The 25,482-nt window shown below is 49.1% G+C and overlaps 1 protein-coding gene across 1 annotated transcript in view; it reads left to right on the forward strand.

Annotated features, from left to right (window-relative positions):
• LOC149363496 (high affinity cationic amino acid transporter 1-like) overlaps nucleotides 1-25,482 on the forward strand; it is a 396,987-nt gene that overhangs the window by 91,612 nt on the left and 279,893 nt on the right. The window contains exon 2 of the mRNA XM_089573501.1: nucleotides 4,685-4,804. Within this exon, the coding sequence (XP_089429627.1) occupies nucleotides 4,685-4,804 (120 nt within the window). The remainder of the gene's footprint in view (nucleotides 1-4,684; nucleotides 4,805-25,482) is intronic.

Raw genomic sequence — 25,482 nt, forward strand, 5'->3', positions numbered from 1 at the left:
ATTCACACGCCGTAACACTGCTAGCACTCTCCCGTTGTGATGTGTGGCCCTGTGAATTCATCCAATTCACGCCGTCGTGTGGGGCTTGTTTACAAGTTCTTCCACTCCCAGAGATTGCACCGTGTAGCACTGAAACAAGGGCTAACTTTGCGACTTAGCAGTATACACAAGGAAGCGTTTGTGTTGTTCGTAATTCGCTCTGGTGATTTTTGCGACTTATCTGGTTTCTAAAATGATAAATTTTCGGTAATGAGAAGCTTGCATCGTTTAAAAGTGTTTGAACTGCATTCATTCATTCACGTAAAAATCGACATAGTCCTTCGCTCACTCGCCTGCTCTCACACTGAACCATACGCTTGCTGTGTAGGTCGCTGACTACAAGAAGCTGACAGTACCCACCATTTGCTAGCAGCTGCGTTTATTTTGTTAGCTATGTATCACTTGAGTCGCAATCTTGCGCACTTAATCCTAAAACCAGTGAATTTCCCTTACCTCAATTACTTGCCTACTTACGTGCTCACACCATCACAGATTTTCTACCTCTCTCTCTTATTCTCTAGATCTCGACATCGAACAAGTTTGCTTCATTGGTCACTGGGCTCATGCACGGGACCATTAGACAGATGGGCCGACACTCACTCACTCACTCACTCACTCACTCACTCACTCACTCACTCACTCACTCACTCACTCACTCACTCACTCACTCACTCACTCACTCACTCACTCACTCACTCACTCACTCACTCACTCACTCACTCACTCACTCACTCACTCACTCACTCACTCACTCACTCACTCACTCACTCACTCACTCACTCACTCACTCACTCACTCACTCACTCACTCACTCACTCACTCACTCACTCACTCACTCACTCACTCACTCACTCACTCACTCACTCACTCACTCACTCACTCACTCACTCACTCACTCACTCACTCACTCACTCACTCACTCACTCACTCACTCACTCACTCCGCTCACTGGCTTACTAACTCAACTCCAACATTTATTCACTTACTGCACTCATTCACTCCTTCCCTCCACTCACTCACACGCTTGCTCACTCACTCACATTGCGTCTCGATTGTCTATTACACTTCTTTCCTTAGTCCTTAATTTGTTTACTGGCAAAGCTTGCTCGTTCCCAAATTTTCAACACAGCTTTCGCTCGCTTGCTCAGCAAACAACCAAGCGAGCCCTAGCGGCCTTTTCTGTTTTCGAAGAAAAACTTGAAGGAAGGCACTCGTGCTTGTGCCACTGAATAAGAGAGGGCCTTAGTATACACGAAGAAAAACTCACGGCACTCTGCGCTTGCTTCGCCAGCGCGGACCCTCCAAGTCTTGCAAGAAATCACAGTTCTCAACGACCAGCCCTCGCTTCGCGCGTTGTCTGCCGCAGTTGATTAACAGTGAGGGTATTGCGCTCCGGAGCAGTGATTACGCTCTGCAGCGCCCTGGTTCGTTTCTTTTCCTAGCTCCAGGCTTTCTTGCCTTTTATTTTGTCGGTTCCTGCGTGAGTGGCCCCAAGCGCGCGATAAGCAGGTCTTGCCACTGCCGCTCTCGATGGCGCGCCTCCGCAGGAGCTTGCTCCTAATGAGGCTGAACTTCCCCCTTCCCTCCCTCAGTCCCCGGAGAGAGCGGGTGTTAAGGAGATATCGGCCAGCTAGTCGGGCTCGATCCTCCCCAATCGCGTAGAAAAGGAGCTGACCACCGCCACCCGTTCCGCGATCCCGTTAGCCCCTCCCTGAGGGGATAAGCGTAATGAAAATTAACTTATCCTTCCTCGATCGCCGCCGTCATTCGATTGGCTCTCGGATATATAATGATTATGAGCTTGCGCGGTAGATAGTGGCTCACGGGGCCCAGTGCGTCGCAGTCTGCGCAGACGCGCTGACTTTTCCAACAAAGAACGTTCTGTTGAATAATCGAAGCGCAACTGAGTCGGAACTTGTCTGCTGTTAGTATTTCGACTGAAAGGAGAGCCTACAAAGAAGCTCGGGTGTCACATAGGATTTCAGTGCGATATGAAGAGCATAATGATCGAGGTTCAGTAACCGGCAGCAGCGGGATATGCGTTTCTTTTTGCTTTTTACAAGTTCCTTCTTCTTTACTCGTGTATTTCCCCTGCCCGAACCTACGTTTTTACTTCCTGCCACTGTTAATAAGCTGCCTGGAAGCTCGTTCCGGATAATGGTTATTTTCTTTTATCTTCTTCTTGTTCCCGTGTGCATAATTGCCCTCACTTCTCACGCCAGACTCCTATACGAATGCATTCTTCAGCTGAATATTCAGAGCGTATTACGTAGTGCAGAGGGGTCTTAAAAAGCTCTAGACAGGTTATATTGTAACTGCAGGGCGCTCATGATTCGTGATGCTCAAGCTATGGTGGCGCAGGTTCGGCCTGGTGGCAGTCCTTTTTAGAGATACTGGATTAGACATCTCTTAGTCTGTTAGCTGCGCCAGAGGTTTAGTCACGACTTATACCACAGAGCCCAGATTACTTGCAAGCCGCGTGTAATTCCGTAGGATACAAGAGCAAGCACCGATAGTGTGTGGTGAGGGAATAGGAAAGAAGAGAGTCGTCCGAAACCTCTTAGAGGAGTAACACGCGAAGGCTTGCGCGCAGAGACAGGAAAGGAAAAAGAAAGGAACGGAAAAAGAAAGTAAACGTGAAAAGGCTACCCAGAAAATGATTCAGGAAAAAAAAAAGTCAACGTGATGAGGCTACTCAGAAAATGATCCTGGTCGTATTCGACCACCTGGGGATTTTTAACATGCACTGACATCGCGCAGCACACGGGCGCCTTTTTCGTTTCGCCTCCATCGAAACACAAAAGGCGCCCGTGTGCGGCGCGATGTCAGTGCACGTTAAAGATCCCCAGGTGGTCGAAATTATTCCGGGGTCCTCCACTACGGCACCTCTTCCTTCTTTCACTCCCACCTTCCTCCCCTCCCTTACGGCGTGGTTCAGGTGTCCACCGACATATGTGAGAAAGATACCGCCATTTCCTTTCCCAAAGGAACCAATTTTCCAAATTACTGGCAGCACTGGGTCAAGGAAGAGAGGCGACTTCTACTGACTTCTATCTGGTCGTTTGTCAGCTAGTGAATGCTTTTCTTCAAGGAAACGCGTTTCCATTTATTTGTAAAGCTTTTTTTTCCCCTCACGTTTTGTATACATAGAAATTTTAAGCAGGTGCTAAAATGTACTTTTGGCGATGCCTGTTACTAAATGCGCAATAAAACATGCTGAAATTTGATAGCTGAATTACATTAGAGCTTTATTACAATACACAAGCAGAAATCTCAAAATGGATTCCAGGAGAGGGCTGAGTCGGGCTGGTTGGTTCATGTTGTTTGTCTCATCTTCTTCCGTCCCGTTCGTCAGCGCTGTTTTGCCGTACCATTCTCAAAATGGACTTTACACATAAAAAAAAATAACTAAGACAGAGCCAAATCTAATCATAAATTTACAAATAAAAAGTTTTTCATGGAATGATGGGACAGCTGAGCTGTTTTAACGCATGAATACAGTCCATTCCACTATTTCTTTCTTTATTATCTATTTATTCCACTCTTCCAAAATCAGCAGTAAGTACGTGTGCCATGAGCATTGATGAGCTGCATTTTACTTCAAAGAAACACAAAACATATAGCTAACAGGCAGCCATGAAAAAATGAGCAGAACCAACTAAAAACATATGCAAACTTCGAAAACTGGACGGTGGAGCAATCTAAACGCATAAGTGCATAATTCACCATAGAATCAAAATAAAGTAGTTTTTTTTTTTCCCCAAGAGTTAAGCTTCTTGCTTGCCCAAAAAATTCAGGGGGCTCTTTGGCTCTCTAAAGGGCTGCAAGGCGAAAGCGTTTCCTGGCGCACTGTTTGTTTTTATTTATTTTTTTATTTTTCATATTTTTTATTTTTTGCTCCTTGTCTTATTTTTATTGTTTTTTATTTGTATTTCCATATCTTGCTTTTATTTTGTTTTTATTTTTGTTTATTTTCTTGTTTTTATTTTTCCTTTTCTTCACTTTATTCCTTTTCTTTTATTTATGAAACCCATGCATTCACTAGATGCGCCTTTATTCATGCTCGAACCTTGAGCCTTCGTGGCGGAGTGGTAGCGTCTCCGCTTCAAATGTCAAAGGCTTTGGTTCGATCCCCACCCTCGGCGCAGATTCTTTTTAAGCAGTGACGCCGAAACGCGGACAAATCTGCCGACGCGTCTGTCGACACCGCTGCCGACGCGTCTGCTAACGACAGTATGAGGCATTAAAGGCTTTCGCCTTAATACTGTGGGCTGCGGGGAGGAAGAGATCAATTTTGTCAGAAAATTTTACCGCACTCTTAGTTGCGAGGCAAGGTCAGTGAAGAGTTGCAGATGAATCACGATTATTTGAACTCTGGGAAACAAATTGTTTTCGAAATAACGTGACGTTGCAGAGAGCAAAGTGTGACTTCGTATAAACCGGGCGTTCGAATTAAACGAGTTACAATAACCAAGATCCCACTGTAATTGGAATGGCTTTATTGAGACCATTAGGAGATGAGCGAGCCCGTGTTGGACCCTGTGGTGAGCATCTCAAAAGGAATGAATTAAGAATATATGAGTGCAATTGTGCTGCGCATGTACTGAAGATAATGACTTTCCTCCTCACCTCTTTCTTTGCGCAGGCGTGGCCGTGAGTCTGGGCACCGGCGTCTACGTCCTTCTGCCGCGCGTGGCCCGCGAAGAGGCCGGTCCCGCCGTCGTGCTGTCTTTCCTGGTAGCAGCCGTCGCCTCGTGCCTCGCCGGTGAGTGGACGCGTGCTCATGCCGACTGCAGTGATTCGTTAATGGGCTCGTTTGCCCGTGCCTGCTAAGCTTACGTACTTGCGTCGCAATCGGCTTTCACCAAAGCCATGACGCAGCTGAGCTGAAGTCAGCAACTTATTCGTAAGTCCGAGCGTGACGTGCGAATGCAGGTGGAGCTTACTTCGTCATCGCAGTTGCGCTTACTGTGCAGGACGGACGATATCTGGCGCGAGAAGATCGTATATTGAATTCTCCAGCTTGTCGTCGACTGACTCTGTGCACCGTGGAGGCAAATGAGCACATTAACCGATTCTCGGTGCACGACGATGCGGGAAATAAGCTGATACGTCGACCTTACTCTGTAATTCGGTTCCTCGATGTTGAGATGAGGTTGTAAGTTGATCTGGACATAGCTTGGTGACAGTTTCTGGCGAGCTATTTGACGAAGTAAAGGTAAAATTGACCATGGCTGAAGTTTTCAGGGGTAAACTTCCGCGAAAAACACTTCATGAAAACAGCCGCAACAACATCAAGTATTTCAGACCAGCCTGCAGCCCGCCTAACTATTCAAGGGCAGTTCATGTTGTTTAACCTAACAGATCGGATTTGATCGAAGCTTTATACTGCGAAGTTTACAAATTGTATAGCATCGCGCGAAAGACCACGAAATGCTCACAAATATAAGCGCGATCGACTACACTGAACTTTAAAATAAAAGGAGGCATGCTTAGCCAGGTAGGTATCTTGTTTGAGATGATTGGACATTAATGCAGCGCGAAAAAAGGACAACCACTTGGGATGAAAACACTCAAGGCACGGACAAACGCTGCACGACAGGACAGGATGCACGACAGGATAACTCTGGGTAATGCAACGATTGGTTAAGCTTGGTTGGTTGGTTTATGGAGTTTAACGTCCCAAAGCGACTAAGGCTATAAGGGACGCCGTAGTGGAGGGCTCCGGAAATTTCGACCACCTGGGGTTCTTTAACATGCACTGACATCCCACAATACATTTCGATCCTCAATTCGACGGGCGGTGCTCACACTGTGGGGAGGTGTCTGACACTTACCACATGGTGTAGGCCTGCCAGCAGAACCCATCCCTACCCCCTATCTCAAACCCCACCCGAGAGGACTGGGAGGCGACCCTGTCCGGTTGCTGCACCCTCGAGGCCCAAAGGGCCTTAACGCAGCGCGCCCGGGCTGCGGCAAACGCCAATGGGGTACCTGACTAGGCATCCCACCTAGTGGTTGTAAGGGCGTGACCCTTCAAGTCACGACCCCCAACACCTCTCCCTATGATTTAATAAATGTTTTCACCACCACCACCCACAATACACGGGCCTCTAGAATTTCTCCTCCAAAGAAATTCAACCGCCGCGGCCGGGATGGAACCCTCGTCTTTCGGGTCAGCAGCCGAGCACCATAAGCACTGAGCCACCGCGGCGGCCTGGGTAAGCTTGCAAACTGCAAGCTTGAATGCTGTTCAGTTATGTCGACTTCCTCTCTTCCGTTCACTCAGTCCAATTCACGCATTCATTTGCGCGTTAAGGTAGTCGAGTCCAATGTTTCCAAGTTCATTCAGCCTCGTTACAAGTTACCATGCGCACAGAAACACGATCAAAATTTCAGGGGGCACATTGACGGTCTAAAGGGCGTAGAAGCGAAAGCGTTTCCCGCACCACAGAGAGAGAGGCAGTGAGAGAGAGAGAGAGAACTTTATTGCCATACAATGGAGGGATTTAAGGCAGGTGGGCATGGTGCAGCTCCCAGGTGGGGAGAGAGGGGGCGACTTCCACACCACTTTGACTGCATGCTTCTGTGGCACTGGTGACGTCGCACCTAATTAATGACTAATTACCAAGTTATTACTAATTACTAACTAATTACACTTAAGCTTCGCCTTTAGGAGTGGAACGCGATATCCTGTTGCAGCGCTGCCAGCCTTGTCCACGGAACGCCATCGCCCGTTGGGCGCGATGTCTTGCCCGTTGGAAAGACCTTTTAACGCAGCTGATTCCGAGTTGGACTAGCTTCTCGTTTGATGCGTTTCTGGGCAGGTGTAGAGCAATCTTGTATGCCTTCCTGAGAATACAGTCGGCTTGCTCTCGCTCCGCTTTTGTTGTTGCGTGGTAGGGCAAGGAGTACATAACTCTGCTAACGATTAGGCTGTTGACGAGTTTGAGGGTATCTTCTTCTTTCATCCCGTACCTTCTCTGAGAGACTCTACTGATCATTCTGCCAACCTGCTCCGCGGCTCTTCTCAACAGGCTGATGGTATGGCTGCATTTTCGGCTGCTCTGCAGCCACATGCCTAGGATTCGTACCATGTTCTGTTCTTGGATCAGTTGCCCCTCTAGAACTACTTCCAGCGAGGCTTTGGTAGGATTTCTTCCGATCCTGATGATTTCCGACTTCTCCGTCGAACATCTGAGGCCTCTCTCCCAGACGTAGGTCTCTACGCAGGTCGCAGCTTCTTGTAGTCTGTCTTGCTTCTCCCCTAACGATCCTTGGGTGACCCACACCGTGATGTCGTCGGCATATATCGCGTGTTGGATGCCCGGGATTTCCTTGAGTCGTCTTGCTAGCCCGATCATCGCCATATTGAACAGGACGGGCGATATCACGGAGCCTTGGGGTGTTCCTTTGCAAGGCGTGGTGAAGACGTCGCTTCTCAGCTCGCCTATTCCCACGGTCGCTGTTCTGTCGCTCAGGAAGGCCCTGATGTAGTCGTGGGTTCTTCCCCCGCAGTTGGTGTTGTTGATGCCTTCCATGATGGCGGCGTGGCTCACGTTGTCGAAGGCTCCCTTTATGTCGAGGGCCATGACAACGTTTTCGCCACTTCTCGGCATTTTCTCGAGTACTTCCTCCTTGAGTTGGAGTAGTACGTCCTGCGTAGACAGATGGGCTCTGAACCCGTACATGCTGTCTGGGTACAGTTGGTTCTTCTCTAGGTGCGACTGGATCCTTTTTGTGATTACTTTCTCGTACATCTTGCCCAGGCACGACGTGAGGGAGATCGGCCTGAGGTTCTCGACCTGGAGTTTCTTGCCTGGCTTCGGGATCATTACCACTACCGCGTGTTTCCACTCGGCCGGCACTGTTCCTTCTTGCCAGAGCTTGTTGAAGTAGGCTGTGAGCTGATCTATGGCTCCATCGCTGAGGTTTCTTATGAGCGAGTTCTTGATTCTGTCCGCCCCCGCTGCTGTGTTTTTTGTTGCCGACCTGATCGCCTCGACGACTTCCTCTCTCGTTATGGGCCGATCCATGGTTGGATTCTCTTCGCCCTGGTACTCTTCTTGGTAGCTTTCGACCTGGTCTCTGCCGTAGCATTTGACCCGGACTTCCTCGAGTAGCTGTTCGTCCGTGCCCGTGTACTGGTGCACCAGCCTCTGAATCGATTTGCCGCTTTCTGATTTGTTCTTGCTCGGGTCCATGAGGGACCTGAGGATCTGCCACGTCCTGGCCGTGCTGAGGGTGCCGTTCAGCGCGTTGCTGAATTGCTGCCATCCTTGCCTAGCCAGCTGCGTTGCATACTCCTCCGCTTGTTTAGTTATTTCGGCTATTTTAATCTTTAGCTTCCTATTGAACTTCTGTCTTTTCCAATGCTTGGTGAGCCCGCGTCTCGCCTCCCATAGCTTGAGGAGCCGCTTGTCCACCTCCGGAGTTTGTTCGGTTCTATCCACCTCTTTAGTATAGAGTTCTTGGATCTGTCTGAGTTGCTGGCTCCACTCCTCCGCAGATACAATGTAGCCCTTGATCTGCTTGCAGTGTGCTCTGAAGGCGTCCCAGTCCGTTAGGCGGACCTTGCCTATTTTCCGCTTGATATTGTTTGCGGTTGTGCTGATCCTTATTATGTGGTGGTCGCTTCCAAGGTTCTCGAGCAGGTTCTCCCATTCTGCTTGTCTGGCGCCCCTTACGAAGCAATACCTTCGATGAGCTTGCCGAGGCTCAATTGGGGGCACAACTCATCAGACTCAGAGGCTCCTCTACGGGAAGGGCGCTCCTGAGAAGGTTGGGTCGGAACACGTGCGGACTCATAGACAGATACGCGGACGTACCGGACGACCTTAGAAAGACCTTTAATGTAGGACCCCTGCCTAAAAACATGGATCCTAACCTACACGAGGACAGACGAAAAGCAAGGGCCGAGCAGATAGAAAGGAGGCTAGGCCGATCAGAGAACACAGTCTATACGGACGCCTCCATGTACGTACATGCAGGGAAGCGCTTAGCCGCTACGGTGGTAGTTAATAGCACAGGAGACATGGCCACATGCGCCTCAGTGGAGGTCGTGGGCATAACGGAGGCCGAGGAAATTGCCGTCGCGCTGGCGGTAGCAGAAGGCTATAGGAAAGGCCGATCCCTAAACATCTTAACAGACTCGAAAGACACGTGTAAAAACTATACGAAGGGCAGAATTAGCGGCATGGCCCTCAGGATAATCAGTGGGGCAGCAGCCTCTGCTGAGAAGACACCCATACAACACATAATCTGGGTCCCAGGCCACGCAGGCGTAGCGGGGAACGAAACAGCAGACAGCCTAGCTCGAGGGCTTACATACCGAGCAGGCATGTCAGATGTTCTGGAGCTTCAGCTACTAGCATGCGAGGGGGGATACACAGAGACATTACAACTATACAGAGGGACTAGATTCAAGTACCCACCACCACACAAAGCCCTCACGAGGGAGGAAGCAGTCGGCTGGCGTAGGCTACAAACAAACTCCTTCCCCAACTTGTACATCTATAACAAGATGTCACCAACACAATACAGAGCAAACTGCCCCTGGTGCGGCGACACACCCACACTATACCACATCACATGGGAGTGCGAACGAAATAAAGCATTCCACCAACACGAATTCCCGAGTGCGGAGCAATGGGAGAGCCGGCTCACCAGCAGCGAGCTCGCGGCCCAAAGGGCCTTAGTGCGGCACGCTACTGATGCAGCGCGACTCAGTGGAGCCCTGGACTAGGGGCCCAACCTTGCTGAAGAGAAGCCTCAAGTCGCCGGCGCCACGAAAGACGACGGAGGCTTCGAATCCGCGAATCTCTTAAAAGATCTAAATAAAAATTTTCTACTACTACTTTAACGCAGCGCATTTTTGAGGAAAGGAAATAGCACAGTATTTTAGTCATCTTGGTGGACACCCGAACCGCACCATAAAGGAAGGAAGGAAGTGAGGGTGAAAGAAGAAAAAGAAAGGGGTGCCGTAACGAAGACAATGAAAATTGCATTTGAGGAAAGGAAATGAAGCAGTAACTGTCGCACGTATCTCGGTGGACACCCATCCGTTTGATTGACAACTGTAGTGTGACAGAATTTTGGCCGAGAGCACGAGAGAGAGAGAGAGAAAAACTTTATTGTGAGAGGAATTCGGGGCACTCCCCAGGGTCCCCGCACGACCCCACTGCACTCAAGTGTTTATGTTCCTACGGTCCATAACACTGGCAGCCCGGCCGGTGGCGATGGTCTGCACGGCCGGGTCCTCCGAGCGCAGAGGTTTCCGCCTTAACAAGGTTCAACCTTCGGACGTGATTGAATGCAAACGAATCCTATAGATACCGCCGCGTTTATATTCGACAGTTTCGGTCCCAGCGGTAATTAAAGAACACGCGAGCTCGTGTTTAGAAAAAAAAATTATTTACATATGTACACATGCCAAAGTTACCAGATACAATGACCTTTACAAGAGCACATGACACTAAGCATGTAAGGCGAGCCACTTAAAGAGGTACCGTAAACACCTTCAACTAACATGAATTGATGTAAAACAGGATAGCATACCTATTGACAGAAAAGTGAAAGGGCATTGACACTCCCCTCCCCTCTTTCTTTTCACTTCTACACTCTGCCTGCTATCCTTTATTTCCGCTGCCCCAGCTCAGGTGCTTCCAGGAGCGATAGCAGATGCCGGGGTAGAAAAAATTCTTTTACCTTCCATATTGAATGCAGAAAAAAAAACACTACGACAAAAACAACCGCTCAGAGTAAAGGTCTGGGAAACGCATCGTTCAACGCGTTAAGGTCTTCTAGAGGATACCAGCGCATGTACTTGTGCGTGAAAGCTTCCAGAGGCGTACAGCTTTTTCTCCATACTATGACAACGCGATAAACCTGTACGCATGCAAACATTAATTACGCTCTGCACGTATTGATATGTACACGCGTTTGAGGTCATGCGGCTGTTCATAGTAAAGTCCGACTGCGAATGTACAGCACCATTTGTGCCTATTACCCACAAAACGAAGAACTCGCTTTTTGTCGCCGCGGTGGCTCAGTGCTGCGGAGCTCGTCTACCGAACCGGAGTACCCGGGTTCGAACCAGTCCGCGGCGGCCGCGTTTCGATGGAGGCGAAACGCAAAAGGCGCCTGTGTCCTATGCGATATCAGTGCACGTCAAATATCCCCAGGTGGTCGAAATCACTCCGGAGACATCCACTGCGACACCTCATTCTCTCTTTCTTCTTTCACTTCCATCTTCCTCCCTTCCCTCTGGGCGCGGTTCAGGTGTCCACCGTGATATGTGAGACAGATACTGATTTCCATTCCTCAAAAACCAATTTACCAATTTATCGCTTTTAAGGCGAAACCCTTTAATGGCTCATGCTCGCGGTGTCCATCCATGCTCGCGGCGTCCGTCCGTGCGCTGGAATCGTGCCAACTGTGGCCTCTCCTCCGCGCAGCGGGGCAACATCCTGCGTAATTTCCTTTCCTCAAATTCATTTTCTTCACTACGGGCCCTCTTTCTGTTCTTTCTTTCACTCCCACTTCTTCCCTTCCTCTGAAAACGGATGACGGGTATCCACCGAGAGATGCGAGACAGTTACTGCGTAAATTCCTTTCCTCAAATAAAATTTTCATTTTCTTCACTACGGCCCCTCTTTGTTTTTCTTCTTTCACTCCCACTGCCTCCTTTCCTGTACGGTGCGGTTCGGGTGCCCACCGTGACGGTTGCTAGGCAAAAGGTCTTGCAGGCGCAACAACAACACAACAGCGCGATTCAGGCGTCCACTGACCCAGGGAGCCAGTTATGAGCGCTTCCTTTCCTTAAAATGATCGGAGTGAAAGACGTCAACGCCAACGCCCATGAACACAATGAACGCCGAACGGACAACTGTGGTGGTAGTGGTGAAAACATTTATTTAGAAGGGACAGGAGGTATGTTTGGATCAGCCCGTATGGGACCGATCCTTACAAACACTAGGTGGAGGTCCCTAGTTTGGGACCCCAGTGGCGGTGGCCGCCGCCCGCGTGCGCCCGACTAAGGCTTGTTGGGCCTGTAAGTCATGGAAGCCGAGCATGGTCGCCTCCCAGTCCTCCCGGGCTGGGTTGGGGATGAGGGGAATGGCCGGGTTGGAGGGGCAAGCCCACACCATGTGATAGGTGTCAGCAGACACCGCACTACAGTGCAGGCAGCTGCCGTTAAAGGAGGGGTCAAAATGTTTTAGTGCTGCCGGGCACAGCAATGTATTGGTGAGAAGGCGGAGAAGGAGCCACTCATCCGCCTTCTTGAGGCCTTTACATGGGCTAGGGTAAAGGCGATGACTATCGTGATAATAGGTTGTAATATCTTCGAACGTACAGACCGGATTAAAATCTGGTTCCTGATCGGGTGGGGAGGAGAAAACAGCCCGGTGAGAGAGCGCGCGGGCGACTCCGTCTGCTGCCTCGTTTCTTGCCAACCCCTGATGAGCAGGGGTCCATATAAGGTAACGGTGTGCGGGGTCCGTATCCCGTATGCAATTTTGATAGATTCGATAGGCTAGGAAGGGAGTGCATCCTTGTTCGACGTTCCGACAGGTCCCTCGCGAGTCATTGATTATCTATTTTGAATCGGAATGTGAAGCCGCGAGAGCAATCACGACCTCTTGTGCTTGAGTTGCACTGCGGGCTCTGAAGGTGAGGCCGTTAACTGTGTTGCTGTTGTGAACTACCGCGGCCGTGTACCATCCCCCGTGGTGAGGGCCGGAGGCGTCCACGCAGTACACACCTGTTTTTTTAAGGCGGAAGCCTTTAATGCCTCATCGTTGTAAATGTCACGCTTTTCAATTGGTCGAAATGCTCGTGACGTCACAGTGCGCGAATTTCAAATGGGGCCAATTGTACTTTGGCTAGTAACCATGCAACCAATCAAAGGGATCGTATAGTGATGCTCCAACTAAGTGGGACTGAGTTTAGTTAATTGCTTAATTAATCAATTAGCCTAAATTAAGATAGAGGAGAATGAAGAGGTCAGAATACAGAGGAAAAGAAAAGAAAGACGCGCGTCGCAGCGACAACAGCGTCCGCGGAAGGAGACGCTGCTGAAAAAACAGATAAGTACGAAGCCGCGTTCGCTCCACCACCACGCACTTCACCACTCAGTTCGACGTTGCTCGTTTGATATACGTTGTGTCGAACATCCTAGACAGTTCCAACATTTGACAGGTGAATGACAGAACACGATGGATAGAAATACAATGATATAAATATGAAATAGCCTAATTAACCTTTCTAGTTAGACCGCATAAATCAATAAAACCGAGAACGAAATTGGTCAGCCGCCGCGGTGGCTCAGTGGCTATGGTGCTCGGCTGCTGTCCCGAAAGACGCGGGTTCGATCCCGGCCGCGGCGGTTGAATTTCTTTGGAGGAGAAATTCGAGGCCCGTGTACTGTGCGATGTCAGTGCACGTTAAAGAACCCCAGGTGGTCGAAATTTCCGGAGCCCTTCACTACGGCGTCTCTCATAGCCTTAGTCGCTTTGGGACGTTAAACCCCATAAACCAAACCAAACCAAATTGGTCGAGTTGGGGAATCGAACCACGGTCTCCGGAGTGCGATACGAGCACGCTAGCCACTCCGTAATGCCAGCTGAATGGTTTGGAATGAACAAAGGCGCGTCTAGCTAATACGGCGTCTTCGTTCACTCCCATCTTCCCCCTTTCCCTTACGGCGAGGTGCAGGTGTCCACCCAGATATGCGAGAGAGATACATTTCCTTTCCTCAAAAAATAAATTTACCGTGCAGCAAGGCGTACAGCCGAATTGGCGATGGCGTTCTGTGGACTCTCTGGCAGCGTTGCAAGACGCTGTCGCGTTCCACTCTTACAGGCGAAGCTTAACATGTTAACCACACATCAGTAACACACGCAGACAGCCAATGGACGCGTCATTCGCTGGTAGCACTTGAATCATCATTCACAAATACATTCGTGGCAGAATGCTGTACTCAGGCTTTCGCCTTGCACCACTTTAGTCGCCAAAGTGACTCCTAATTTTTTTTGTTGCCATAATGTCGGGCTAGGGCTTGCGTTCGTGCCAGGCGCCGACCATTATGGTCTTCGTGTGACATGGCTGGAAGAGGCCGCACGTGGAGGGCACGTTTCCACAGTTCTGGGATGTAAAACCTGGCTTCCATAGGAGTGGTGTGTTGGATATGGAGTCGAGCAAGAAGGCGGCGACCCGACTCCGTTAGCGATAAGCGCGTGTACTAGTTTGTAAGGTGCGCCTCCCTGAGCTCCCGGAAAGTATTCACCACCCCAAGGGCCATAAGCCGGCTGTTTGAAGTAGTGATGGGGAGGTCACGGGCACGTTTAACAATTTTGCGAAGGATGACCTCAAGGGCGTCCTCCTCTTGTTTCCGTAGGTGGAGATAAGGAGCCGAATAGAGAATTCGACTAGTTACGAAGGCGTTTGCCAGCCGCAAGGAATCCTTACTTCGTAGCCCCCCGCGTTTGTTGGAAACCCGGCGGACCATGCGGCCCACCGGTCCCCCACCTTACGGAGTTTGGCCAATGTAGTGTCTGGCCGTCTGTGTTTGTGGATGTAGAGTCCGAGCACCCGTATCTCATCATTTGCGCGTATGGGACTTCTCTCAAGAAAAAGTGATATTTTAATTCAGCACTTTTAATGAGGGGCGGAGGTGCACAAATTACGATTTTTGAGGGGAACATTGAAGACCGCAGCCGCGGGCGTAGCGGTCTACTATCGTCGCCGCTGTTTGCAGGCTGGTTTCAATGTCCCCTGTGCTGCCCTGCGTGGCCCACAGAGTGATGTCATCGACGTACAGGGCGTGCTGCACGCCGGCGACACCATTCAGTTGAGCCGGCAGGTGCATCATAGCTAGATTGAAGAGCAGCGGGGAAAGTACCACGTCTTGGGGTGCTCCCCGCGTGCCGAGTAGGTAGGAACCATGCTCTCTATCTTGGATGCGGATGTAAGATTGACGATCCATTAGAAATTGGCATATGTATTCAAAATGTGTTGAGGCCACAGTCGGTCTGGCTCAGGTTAGTGAGTATGGTCTCGTACATGTGTCAAATGCCCCTTTAAGATCCAAGGCGAGTACTACCCGGTCGTTATGGGGGCATTCGAGGGGGTCAAGGACTTCCCGATTGAGTGGCAGGAGGACATCCGGTGCGGATCTGTGTGGGCGGAATCCGAACATAGTGATCTCAAAGACATGTTTGTGTTCAAGATATGCAGATAACCGATATTGCACCATCGTCTTCATTAGTTTGCCCACACTACAGCGTCTCTCATAGCCTCAGTCGCTTTGGGACGTTAAACCCCAATAAACCAAACTAAACCAAACACAAGAGGTGAGAGAAATGGGGCGGAGGTTATCTGTGTCAACTGGTTTGCCTGCTTTAGGAATAAAAGTGACCAGAACCGTTTTCCAGTCGAATGGCAAGGGGGTGTCCCTGCGCCAAATTCCATTGATGTAGTCGAGTAGGGACTGGTATGCCAAGTCGGGCAGGTTCGTCAAAAGCTTGACGGTGACCTTATCCCTTACTGGCGCAGTGCCCCGTTTCATTTTGTCAAGAGCCGCCCGCAGATCATGGAGCTGGAAAGGTTGATGCTGCTCCGTGTTCTCTTTGCCTGCATGAGAGTACGCAGATCCGCGGGGGTCTTGGGCTGTACACAGATACTGGTCCCGAAGTTTCTGTGCTAGTTGAGTCGTGTTGCCAGGGAAAGCGTGCATGGCTCGCTACAAATGTTTTTGTGTTTCGGTTCGTGTTTGGGTTGGGTCGATTAGAGCTCGAAAGGGACGCTATGTGGCGGCTGGACATTTGTCGCGCGGCCGTGTTGCATCTATCCGCCCAGTTGGAGTCGGTGACTTGGGCCGCGTACTCTGCCGCTTTCTAGGTAAGCTCGGCAATTCGAGCTTTAAGCTTTCTATTGCGCTTCTGGCGTCGCCAACGGCGGACGAGGCTGTGAGGGGCTTCCCAGAGGTGTAGAAGGTGGTTATCCACGTCCGTGACCACCTCTGAGAGCTGTATGTGTGTTTCATGCGAGGAAAGGTGTGTAAGCAGCTGTTGGAACCATGCTGGGTAGCCTTGCTCAAGCGAGTAACTTTTGCGAACCTCTTCAGCCGCGCGTTAAGAGTAGCGGGTCGCGATCCCCTGCTGATTGTGGGCGACTTTAACGCTCATAGTCAGCTGGGGGGGTATCGCAAGGAGGAGTCGCGCGGTGCTAAGCTGGCGGAGCTTGCGTCCGCGTTGGGCCTCACCCTCCACACGGACCCCGTCCACCCAACACGGCTAGGAAACTCTGTGACACGGGATACGTATCCCGTCTTAACCTTCACTCGCGACATACGACGCGCAGACCGGCTCAACACCGAGGAGACCCTCGGTAGCGACCACTGCATCCTTAACATTGCACTACGCACACGCCACCTCAAGCGTCCCAGAGCACCCGTATCCCAGATTGGACGAAATTCAGGCAAAATTTTCACTCACTTGACAACGGCGACAGCGACGCTGCGAAACGGGCGCCAAAGAGCTGCGCTCTAAAACACTACGATCAAAGTAGAGGCCGCAGTTGCCAAAGAAAATAAAGACCGCACGTGCGGGAAGCCCGCCAAGCGCCAAACGGTTCGGGGAAGCGACGGTGGGTTGACCGCAAGGGTTGACTGCAAGCACACTTTAGAATTTCCAAAGTGTCTTCGGTGATCTTTTTTTAGCTCGCTACTAATTGTACCGCATAATTAGTTTGAAAAATAAAGCAACAAACACCTTAAAAGCGATAAAGAGCTGAGAGAGAGAAAAAACTTTATTTCAACAGGAATTCGGGGCACGCCCCAGGGTCCCCGCACGACCCCACTGAACAGTGGCGGTGAAGAACTGCATGTATATTGAAGGACAACAGAGGTACTGTGTTAAGAAACTTTGCAAACTAGCGCCTCGTGACATCAAGCGCACCGGAAGCATTGCTTACTTAATAATTCCCAAAAAGGCTGATGTCTAAGGCTGGAAAGTACATAGACAGATTAGCTTACTGTCCGTTTCGTACTGGATATTTGCCAAAGTAGCAGATGGATTTAAAACTATATTACATGTCGTAGACGTGTTGCTTATTGCGTTTCCAGTCCCTCTGCGACTTTTTCTCTTCGCAAAAAAATCCCAAGGATGATTACAATACTCCCTAATTCGAAATTCGAGTGCAGCTCTGTAGGTGTTTCGGACTCTGTAGACTCATTGTTTTGCTTTCATGGGTCGTCGGTACGTCTGACGAAGTTATTAGTTAGATAGCGGTATTAGTTGATGAAGGCGAGAGTGTGCAATACACAGAAATTGAATGTGTATATTAGTCCGATAGTTGAAGACGACGACGACGTGCGATGCTCAGGGTGAGAGTGCGTTGAAGTTTAACACGAGGCGAGATCGGCTGCGGCGATAACCTATAGAGCTCTCGTGCAGCGGCCAGCGAAGCTAATATGTTCGCGTCGCCGCGGGTGGTAAATTGTTTTTTGAGGAAAGGAAATGGCTCGGTATATGTCTCCCATATCTCGGTGGACACCTGAACTGCGCCGTAAGGGAAGGGAGGAAGGTGTTAGTGAAAGAAGAAAGAGAGGAAGTGGTGCCATAGTGGAAGTCTCCGGAATAATCTGCACCACCTGGGGAGGGTAAATTGGTTGTTGAGGAAAGGAAACGGCGCAGTACCTGTCTCGCATATCTCGGTGGACACTTGAAGCGCGCCGTAAGGGAAGGGAGGAAGGTGGGAGTGAAAGAAGAAAGAGAGAAAGTGGTGCCGTAGTGGAGGTCTCCGGAATAATCTGCACCACCTGGGGAGGGTAAATTGGTTGTTGAGGAAAGAAAACGGCGCAGTACCTGTCTCACATATCTCGGCGGACACATGAACAGCGCCGTAAGGGAAGGGAGGAAGGTGGGAGTGAAAGAAGAAAGAGGGAAAGAAGGAATGTTTATTTATATTTATTTATTTATGGCTTGGCTCGGTTGCACCGACGGCGGCGACGTAGCTGAACCCACGGACGGGCACTTAAGAAATGCGCCCCACAAAATCAGCCGGCAGCGTTCTGAGGCATCAAGCTCTCCTTACAAGTTCGTCTAAAACAATAAAAAACAGAACGGAAGGACAAGCGCGCACGCGTTCCTCAATCTGACCGGCGGAAGGCGGTGTTCGATTTCCCCGCAATTAGCTTTTTTCCCCCCAAAGGCCATCGGGGCTCGTATGACGGATGAGCGGCGGAACGAGCTGCTTCAACCTACACGTACCCTCGCTATCTTCGCGATGTTCTTCGAGCAAAAATTAAACTTTCAACGGAGCGAAAAACGAACACGAACGAAAAGAGCCACGGGAGGTGAGGCGCCGGGTGAGAAAGGATGGGAAAGTTCATCACTGCCGCCTCGTTCATTCTCGGCGGCACGCATCGACCGCGAGCCTCAGCGTTGTTCCGGGCGCGCGCGCGCGAACCTACTTCCTGCGCGCCAAAATACGACCGCGCGCGCGGAAACTGCGTCAGCGATCCATCAAACAACGTGTCGCGCGCCCGCGCTCCGAGAGAAAAAGGAAGCGTTTCGACCACTCCGTAACGCGCGCGGCCCCTTTGCTATACACAAGGGGCTGCCTAAGCGCGCACTATAATATGGGTGCACGTTGGACCGTGTTGTGTTCGGTTCGGTTCCTCATCCTTCTCCCCTCCGCCTTTGATGCTGTAGATGACACAATGACATATCTGAACAGTAGGATGACTTTGAATACCCGGGCTTATACCTTGTCGCGAAAACGATGGGTTCGTTGACGTACGCTTTCTTCCGAGGGATCCGGTATGCAGAGATGTGCTTCGGGGTGTTGGCGCGCGCCTCAGCACTTCCATTGTCGCAGGTGACGTTTTCGCGCTGATGTTCCCTGATGAAGCGAATGCGCCTTACTTTATGCCCTGCAGAGGGCGCAACAATACATTGTTGCTAGTTTTCTTGTTTTGTTTAGTTTTTCTTTAATGATTTCAGAGCTGTCGATTGATGCGATGAACAAGCAGAAAAGTGAGCACAAATTCTGCTATTTGTAGTCGTAACTTGCCGGGTCGTCTCTGTCGAAGGTCTCGGGCTGCGTCCACATTTCCTGTCTCTGTGAACAACTTCTTTGCCACTGCCTGAAATTAAGGCTGTGCTTTACATGTATACAAAACTGACCAACAGGGCTAGGGAGTAGGCTAATAACCATTCACTGTCAGGAACTGACGAATTTATCTATAACCCTCCCCACGGTGTACGGTAGATGATTTTGCTTTGCATGGCAAATTAGTTCGCGATGATATCTTTCGCAGTAACTACGCTTCTGAAGTCTGCATGAGCGCGTTCTGTAAAAAAAAAAAGGGGGGGGGGGGGGGGAATATTGATTCTTACTACTACACTATTCACATGAATTTCAGACGCACTGCCTGTATAGGAAAGCACCGTTTATACCTCTCCATGGCACTTAATGATCACATTGATCTTTAGTAATGAAGGCGATCTTATGCTCATAGGTCGGTGGACTCACTCATGAGTCTATTCGTTCGGGTTCACGCAGGCTCACATTCAAATCGGGATCTGAGTTGTGAGTGAGTCCGGACTCACATTCAGAAATTGATCATAGTCGTGAATGAGCCCGAACTCAAATCCTTGGTTGACTCTGGGAGTGCCACTTGGTCATTGCAGTGAGTCAGTGAGTGTATCGAGTCTAAACTAGTTAGTGAGCCCAGATGAGCCATGAGTTGAGCTGAGTGAACCCAAAGGAGTCATGAGCCTAAATGAGTGAGTCAGCCCAGGTGAGTTGCGAGCCGAAATGAATACTTGAGTATTCCCAGATGGGTTGTGAGTCGAAGTGAGGTGTGAGACGTAACGAGTCCTTGTCTTCGGATGAGTCAAGAGTTGGACTCAGTCCGAATGAGTTGTGAGTCTAAATGAGCTTGAACTTTTGAGTTTGAGTGAGCCCATAGGTTACCCAACATTTTATGAGTGAGAACTCATAATTTTGCCGTGGTACGCATGATTCTTTCTATCCAGCAAGTAAGGCGGGCTTACTCACGCCGAAACAAAAACGAGACACTGTTGAATCGTTCAGCGTTGTCATCGAATAGGTTGTATCGCAAGAATTCGATGATAACACGTGCGGCAGCTCGAAAGGTTCGAACTTGAGACGTGCGTGTTTTGAGATGGCCTTCTCTCGGGCAAACTACGGCACACACGCAATTTCTTGACTTCGGAGCGCGAATACAAAGAGGGGTTTCTCTTTTTTTTTTTTTAGCGTGCCTCGTCCTTTTTCCCCTTCGCTCTTATCCCCCCCCTCCCCCCTCTCTTCCAAGGCTCCGATTGCCCCACAACCACAAAGCTGTACGCGGGAATCTCGCGCCGGGCCTCGTGAATAGTGAATGATGTCATTCGACGTCTCTCGTTCCTCGCCTTAATCTAGAACTTGTGGGAAATCGAATGCTCATCCAGTATTCTGGCGAAACCGGAGAGGAAAGTAAAAAAAAAAAAGCAAGAGCGAGAGTTTCTCGCCGTTGTTTGCGCATGTATTAGGTGCTCGCACTCCTGACGTGATGGTTTCCAAAACCAGCGCGGATCGAACTTGACATCTGGACTAGAAGTGGCTGCAGCGGTGTGTCGAAATGCCATCCTGAGCGGGGAAAAGCTCGGAACTATAGCACCACGCCAGGCACTGTACATGTGTTTGGGAACCTTGGGAAAGAAACCAAGGGTTCGTACCAGCACTGCACGAACAGCTCGTACAAAAAATGCAACGTCCAAGCGGAACGCGTGTGAATTGAGCTATCTCTCTCTCTCTCTCTCTCTCTCTTTGTTTTTTTTTTACTTTCATGCTGAAAATGCAATCACGTTTGTGTTGGGATATCTTCCTGAAACCACTAGGCGCCGGCTGGCGTCTTTCTAGAAGGCTATGTCAACAGGAGGCGGCCAATATACCTTGTATACACTATGAATACACTCCGGGCATGTTGTTCAAGTGTTGGCGGCTGCCTCGCAAACCTTTCAGAAGTCGAGGCTAAATAAATGAAGAGAAAATAGGCATGTTATTCACGAGCGTGCAACGGATGGACCAGAGAAACCCCACGCTGCGACTGGACTGTCTCGGGTACGCAAACAATGCTCACAGAGTGGAAGTAAATTTTCGCTCTGGCCTCCGGCGTTGGTGCAGAACAGAGGCGCTATCTCCAAGGCGGCATTTTCACAGCTTGAGATAGCAAGTTAAAGATGTGACAAAAATAACATGACCGGGAGGTTGGCTTGAGCGGATACCAAAATAAAAAAAATGGCAGTGGCTTAGCTCAGCCAGGCCAGGATTACGTAGCAAAAGCAGTTTCGTCTACTGACGTCGTTAGCGACATAAAATTTAGAGATTTAAACACGCACTTGTAGCCGACTGCAATTAAATGGTTTGGGAATAAATTTTAGCTAACTGGATGGTGCTTCGGAATCAGAATCAGAATCAATCTTTATTTGCTGATACATTTTGAAAGTACAACATATCATGCAGAAGGAGGTCCCGAAGTCAAAGACTAATGGACTGTAAAGACTGTAATATCTGTTTGACTGACCGGCAGGATAAAATTTGCGTGTCGGCCAAAGCTCTTCTGTTAAGAAATCGTATTGTTAAAGTTAAGTCGCCCACTTTGAAGCAAAGCCTCTGCCTTGCAGTCAGCCACTTTTCCTCCCTGTTCGTGCTTTATTTCTCCTTTCCTTCCTCCGGCTTGAAGTGTGCTCCAAATTTCAATGTATATTCCAACCGGGGTGTTTGCGGGAATTCCTTGAACTGATCCGATAACCGTGGAACGAAATATGATTACCTAGGTTCCTCTTCTGCTTATCAAGCAAAATAAAGAAAATAAACACACACGTGCACAAATATGCTCTGAGATGTGCTGAACAATGTTATAGCAACGTGAATTTTTCTGAGTTCCTGAAGTAAGAATGCGAGACAATGGAGGGTAAATTGAGCACCGAAAATCCAGCTTCCGTTGGTTGTCCGTAGTGCACGAGTCATACCCAACAATTCCGGACAAATGTATTTTTTAGCGGGAAACTTTTCGTGGACGAAATTTTTTTCATATAGTGAAAGATTTCACTATAACAATCAATATATCTGCAGATCACCAGATGACAGTATTGGATTTTTTTTTCTGTTATAGTTTTACTACCGTCAAAAGCATTCCCCATTGGCTTTTTCTGTGAGTCTGAACTGTTCAATTCGATCGATGGAAACACTTTAAAAGAGATATTTTGATACTAATCTTCAATGTTTTCGTAAAAGTGTCTTATTTTTCTTCAATTTTCAAAATTTTTGGCCGAAATTGTTGGACATGAGGAGCTGAAATTTGCTTGCTGTTTACCTTCTGCTGTCCACAAATGGTATTGTTAATCCACTGTTTTATTTCGGAACAAGTTGGTACTTCACAAAGCAAGGCCGCAGATTATGATCACGAGAATAAATTTCCCGAATGCATGCTGACGTACACGTTATGCATAGCTTTGCCCATTCAACGAGCGCCACGATTAACAGCAGTGAACGATGCAGCGCATCAATTCCTCAAATTTTACCAGAAGCTCCTGAAAAGCTGTCGAAAGGAACCTTTATACTCATGTCAGCTCCAGTATGACGTATTTTTATTCATTTAATTCTTTACTCTTGCAAACAGTACTTTTACTTTGCGCTGGAATTTTCAATATTTTCATAACTCGTTCGTGCACCAAATCCCTGTCTCTCTCCATGAGCCCATTCTTAAAAAACCAATAGAATTAAAACAAAAAGATGCAAGCCCCTCTTCTCAAACACACACACACAACACATTTATGAAACACACTGTCGAAACATCCCAGCTGTCCGCAGAATCCCTATACCGCCGTGTGGCAAGCCCTGTTACGAGATCAGATTCATGTTACAAAATAGCGTCGCCGTCCATCACAATAAAATGATGTTAGGCTTCGATAGTATGAAACCCAAAGAGACAAGGTTTCGCAAATAGCTAGGCTGGGCCATCGCCTCTTCCAGAAGCATCCTTGGCGCCTCAGGGAATTCCCCCTGCTTTCACCACCTCTACCCATCCCTTTGTTTTCTTTTTAGCCTCCTCTGGCTGTCGAACCAGAGGAGAGGGATTAGCGAATCTTCGCTCTATGGAGTTTCGAGATTGTCGTCTCTCCTCTTTCTCCTCCGATACTCGACGGTGTGGACATCTATAGCAGCGATTGCCCATCTTCTTTATTACCGCCCTGAGGAAGAGCTCTTAAGGCGGAAAATCTGCTTTGCTTCCCTCACCTCCTCCTCCACCCCTTCTTTCCTTCTCCTCCTCCTCCTTCTCCTCCCTTGTTTCTTTCCTTGTCTCTTCCACGGGGCCCTTAAATAGCTCTTTCTATTCGCCTCGAACGAAATGCTTCATTGCCGGCGTAAGTACATTTTAGCCGTTTCTTTCTCGCTCTTTGGACGCCAAGTTTTACGTCTTCATTTTTCCACCACAGAGGCGCTCGAAGCGAAAGGAGCGCCAATCGGTTTTTCGTTACGCGGCGGGACGTATATTGAAAACCCCGCCTCTTCGGAACTTTGTTATTAGCGGGCTCGAAGTGGAGCGGCCTTTTTTTTCTCCTCTTTGGATCGACAAAAAAGCGCTGTCCCGATGGTGTCGTGTGTGCACATGTCTTCGCGCTCTGTTTTCATTTTCGTCGTTCGCGCTCATTTATGTGTTTAGTGTTTTGTTTTCTCATTCGCAAGCATGGTTTATTTGGCGCTACCGAGAAAGTTTTCTATTACTTTCTTTGCTGGTCACTTATTGTTTCTCTTTTATTTGTACGCCCACGTAGCGCTGTTCACTGTCTAGCTAGCTAACTAATCAAGAAGAAGGTTAACAATCTATCTTCCGCGCTACAGAGTTTCTCAAACGTCTCCAACCCACAGGCTTGCTCTTAAGCCTTATAGCAGGGAATGCAATGCGCCCCCCAAAAGCTCATAACCCCCGGAGAGTGACTAAGAGCCTAACACATATCCTTGAGTGTCCTGGTAGCTTTATAGGTGCACTAATCTTCCGACTATGCTGCTGAAAAGCAGACTGGGGCCTAGGGACTTTTGACCACCACTTTATGTCTTTAAAACACTCACGTCACTTAAGCGCATGATAAAAGCCAGCTAAATTTAGGTCACACTAACAGCAAGGGAAGAAGCAGGCAAGTCAGTGTGGTAGTGAAGTTGGATCACAGGGCCCTCGAGTTTAAACAATCTTAGACTGGCCGCAAGCGCCTGACATGACAAAGCTAACAAAGAAATAATAACTAACGTATTTTTTTATCCTTGCCCGGCTGTCAGTGAAGTTTTTTTTATTACGTTTCGAAAGCGTTATTTCATCTTTGTGCACACACAGTAAAGGCTGGGCAACACACGCTTTGCCCTTTTCGAAATGTGATAAATATCATGCCCCTGATGTGACGTGCATTGTAATCGTAAAGTCCTAAGCAGTGAAAAACTTCGTCGCTAAAAATCAGAAGCGCGCTTCTTACACTATTGACACCTTTCATAGTATAGGATATATCAGAAAGTATCCCTCATCCCACTTCCCCAATGCAGGGTAGCCAACCGGAACACGCTTCTGGTTAACATTTCTGCCTTCGCTCTTTCCCTTCATCTCCCTCTCTCTTATCGATCACAGAATAGCAAACCGGGCGGGAAAAAAGTCCACAAAGAAAAAGAAAGAAAGCGCTTGTCCACTACAGGTCTTACAGGAAAGGAGATTTGAGGACAACAAAGCAGCACTTTTTCCTTGGGCGATGGCGTCCAACGCATTTCTCACGGCGATAGCACACCTGAACTCTCGATAACACCGTTGACCGATGACCCGGCGCTCTCAGCTCGAACATCACACTACAAGATTTCGGAGAGAAGAAACGAAAAAAGCAAAACCCAATTTCCAAATGGCACAACCGCGCGATAGCGCCGGTATGTCGGCTGCGTGGCACGAGACTATTTTGGCCATGTTTGCACAAAGGAAACAGAGTTACCCCTTGAGAGCAAAAATCGCTCGTTCTGTCTCACTTCGTGTACGGTCCATCTACACTCTCCAAACATCGCTCACGCGTTCGTTATTTGTTGGTCTACCTTGTGCCCTCCCTTCGCGGCAACAAACAGGGGAGTGCATTTGCGGCTGGTGCCGAAAAGGAACGCCCATTCCGTCTCAATCTTGCGGAGTGTTCTCGACCCGGCGCGCTGCTTTCCGGTCGAATGCAGTCAGTGCCCGGCGTTGGCAAGAATGCTCGCTTGCGAAACGCGCGCCATGTGTGTGTGTGTGCGAGCGGAGCAATTTATCGTTCTCAGCTCGCGCCCAGCGCGAGCGAGGTGTGTTTTTTTTTCCTCACTCGAATGTTGCGAAAGGGACGCCGACGGACACCGAACCTATCACCATCTATC

The sequence above is a fragment of the Amblyomma mixtum genome, chromosome 2 (genome assembly GCF_055824585.1).
Source record: "Amblyomma mixtum isolate Tamu chromosome 2, ASM5582458v1, whole genome shotgun sequence".
Lineage (NCBI taxonomy): Eukaryota > Metazoa > Arthropoda > Arachnida > Ixodida > Ixodidae > Amblyomma > Amblyomma mixtum.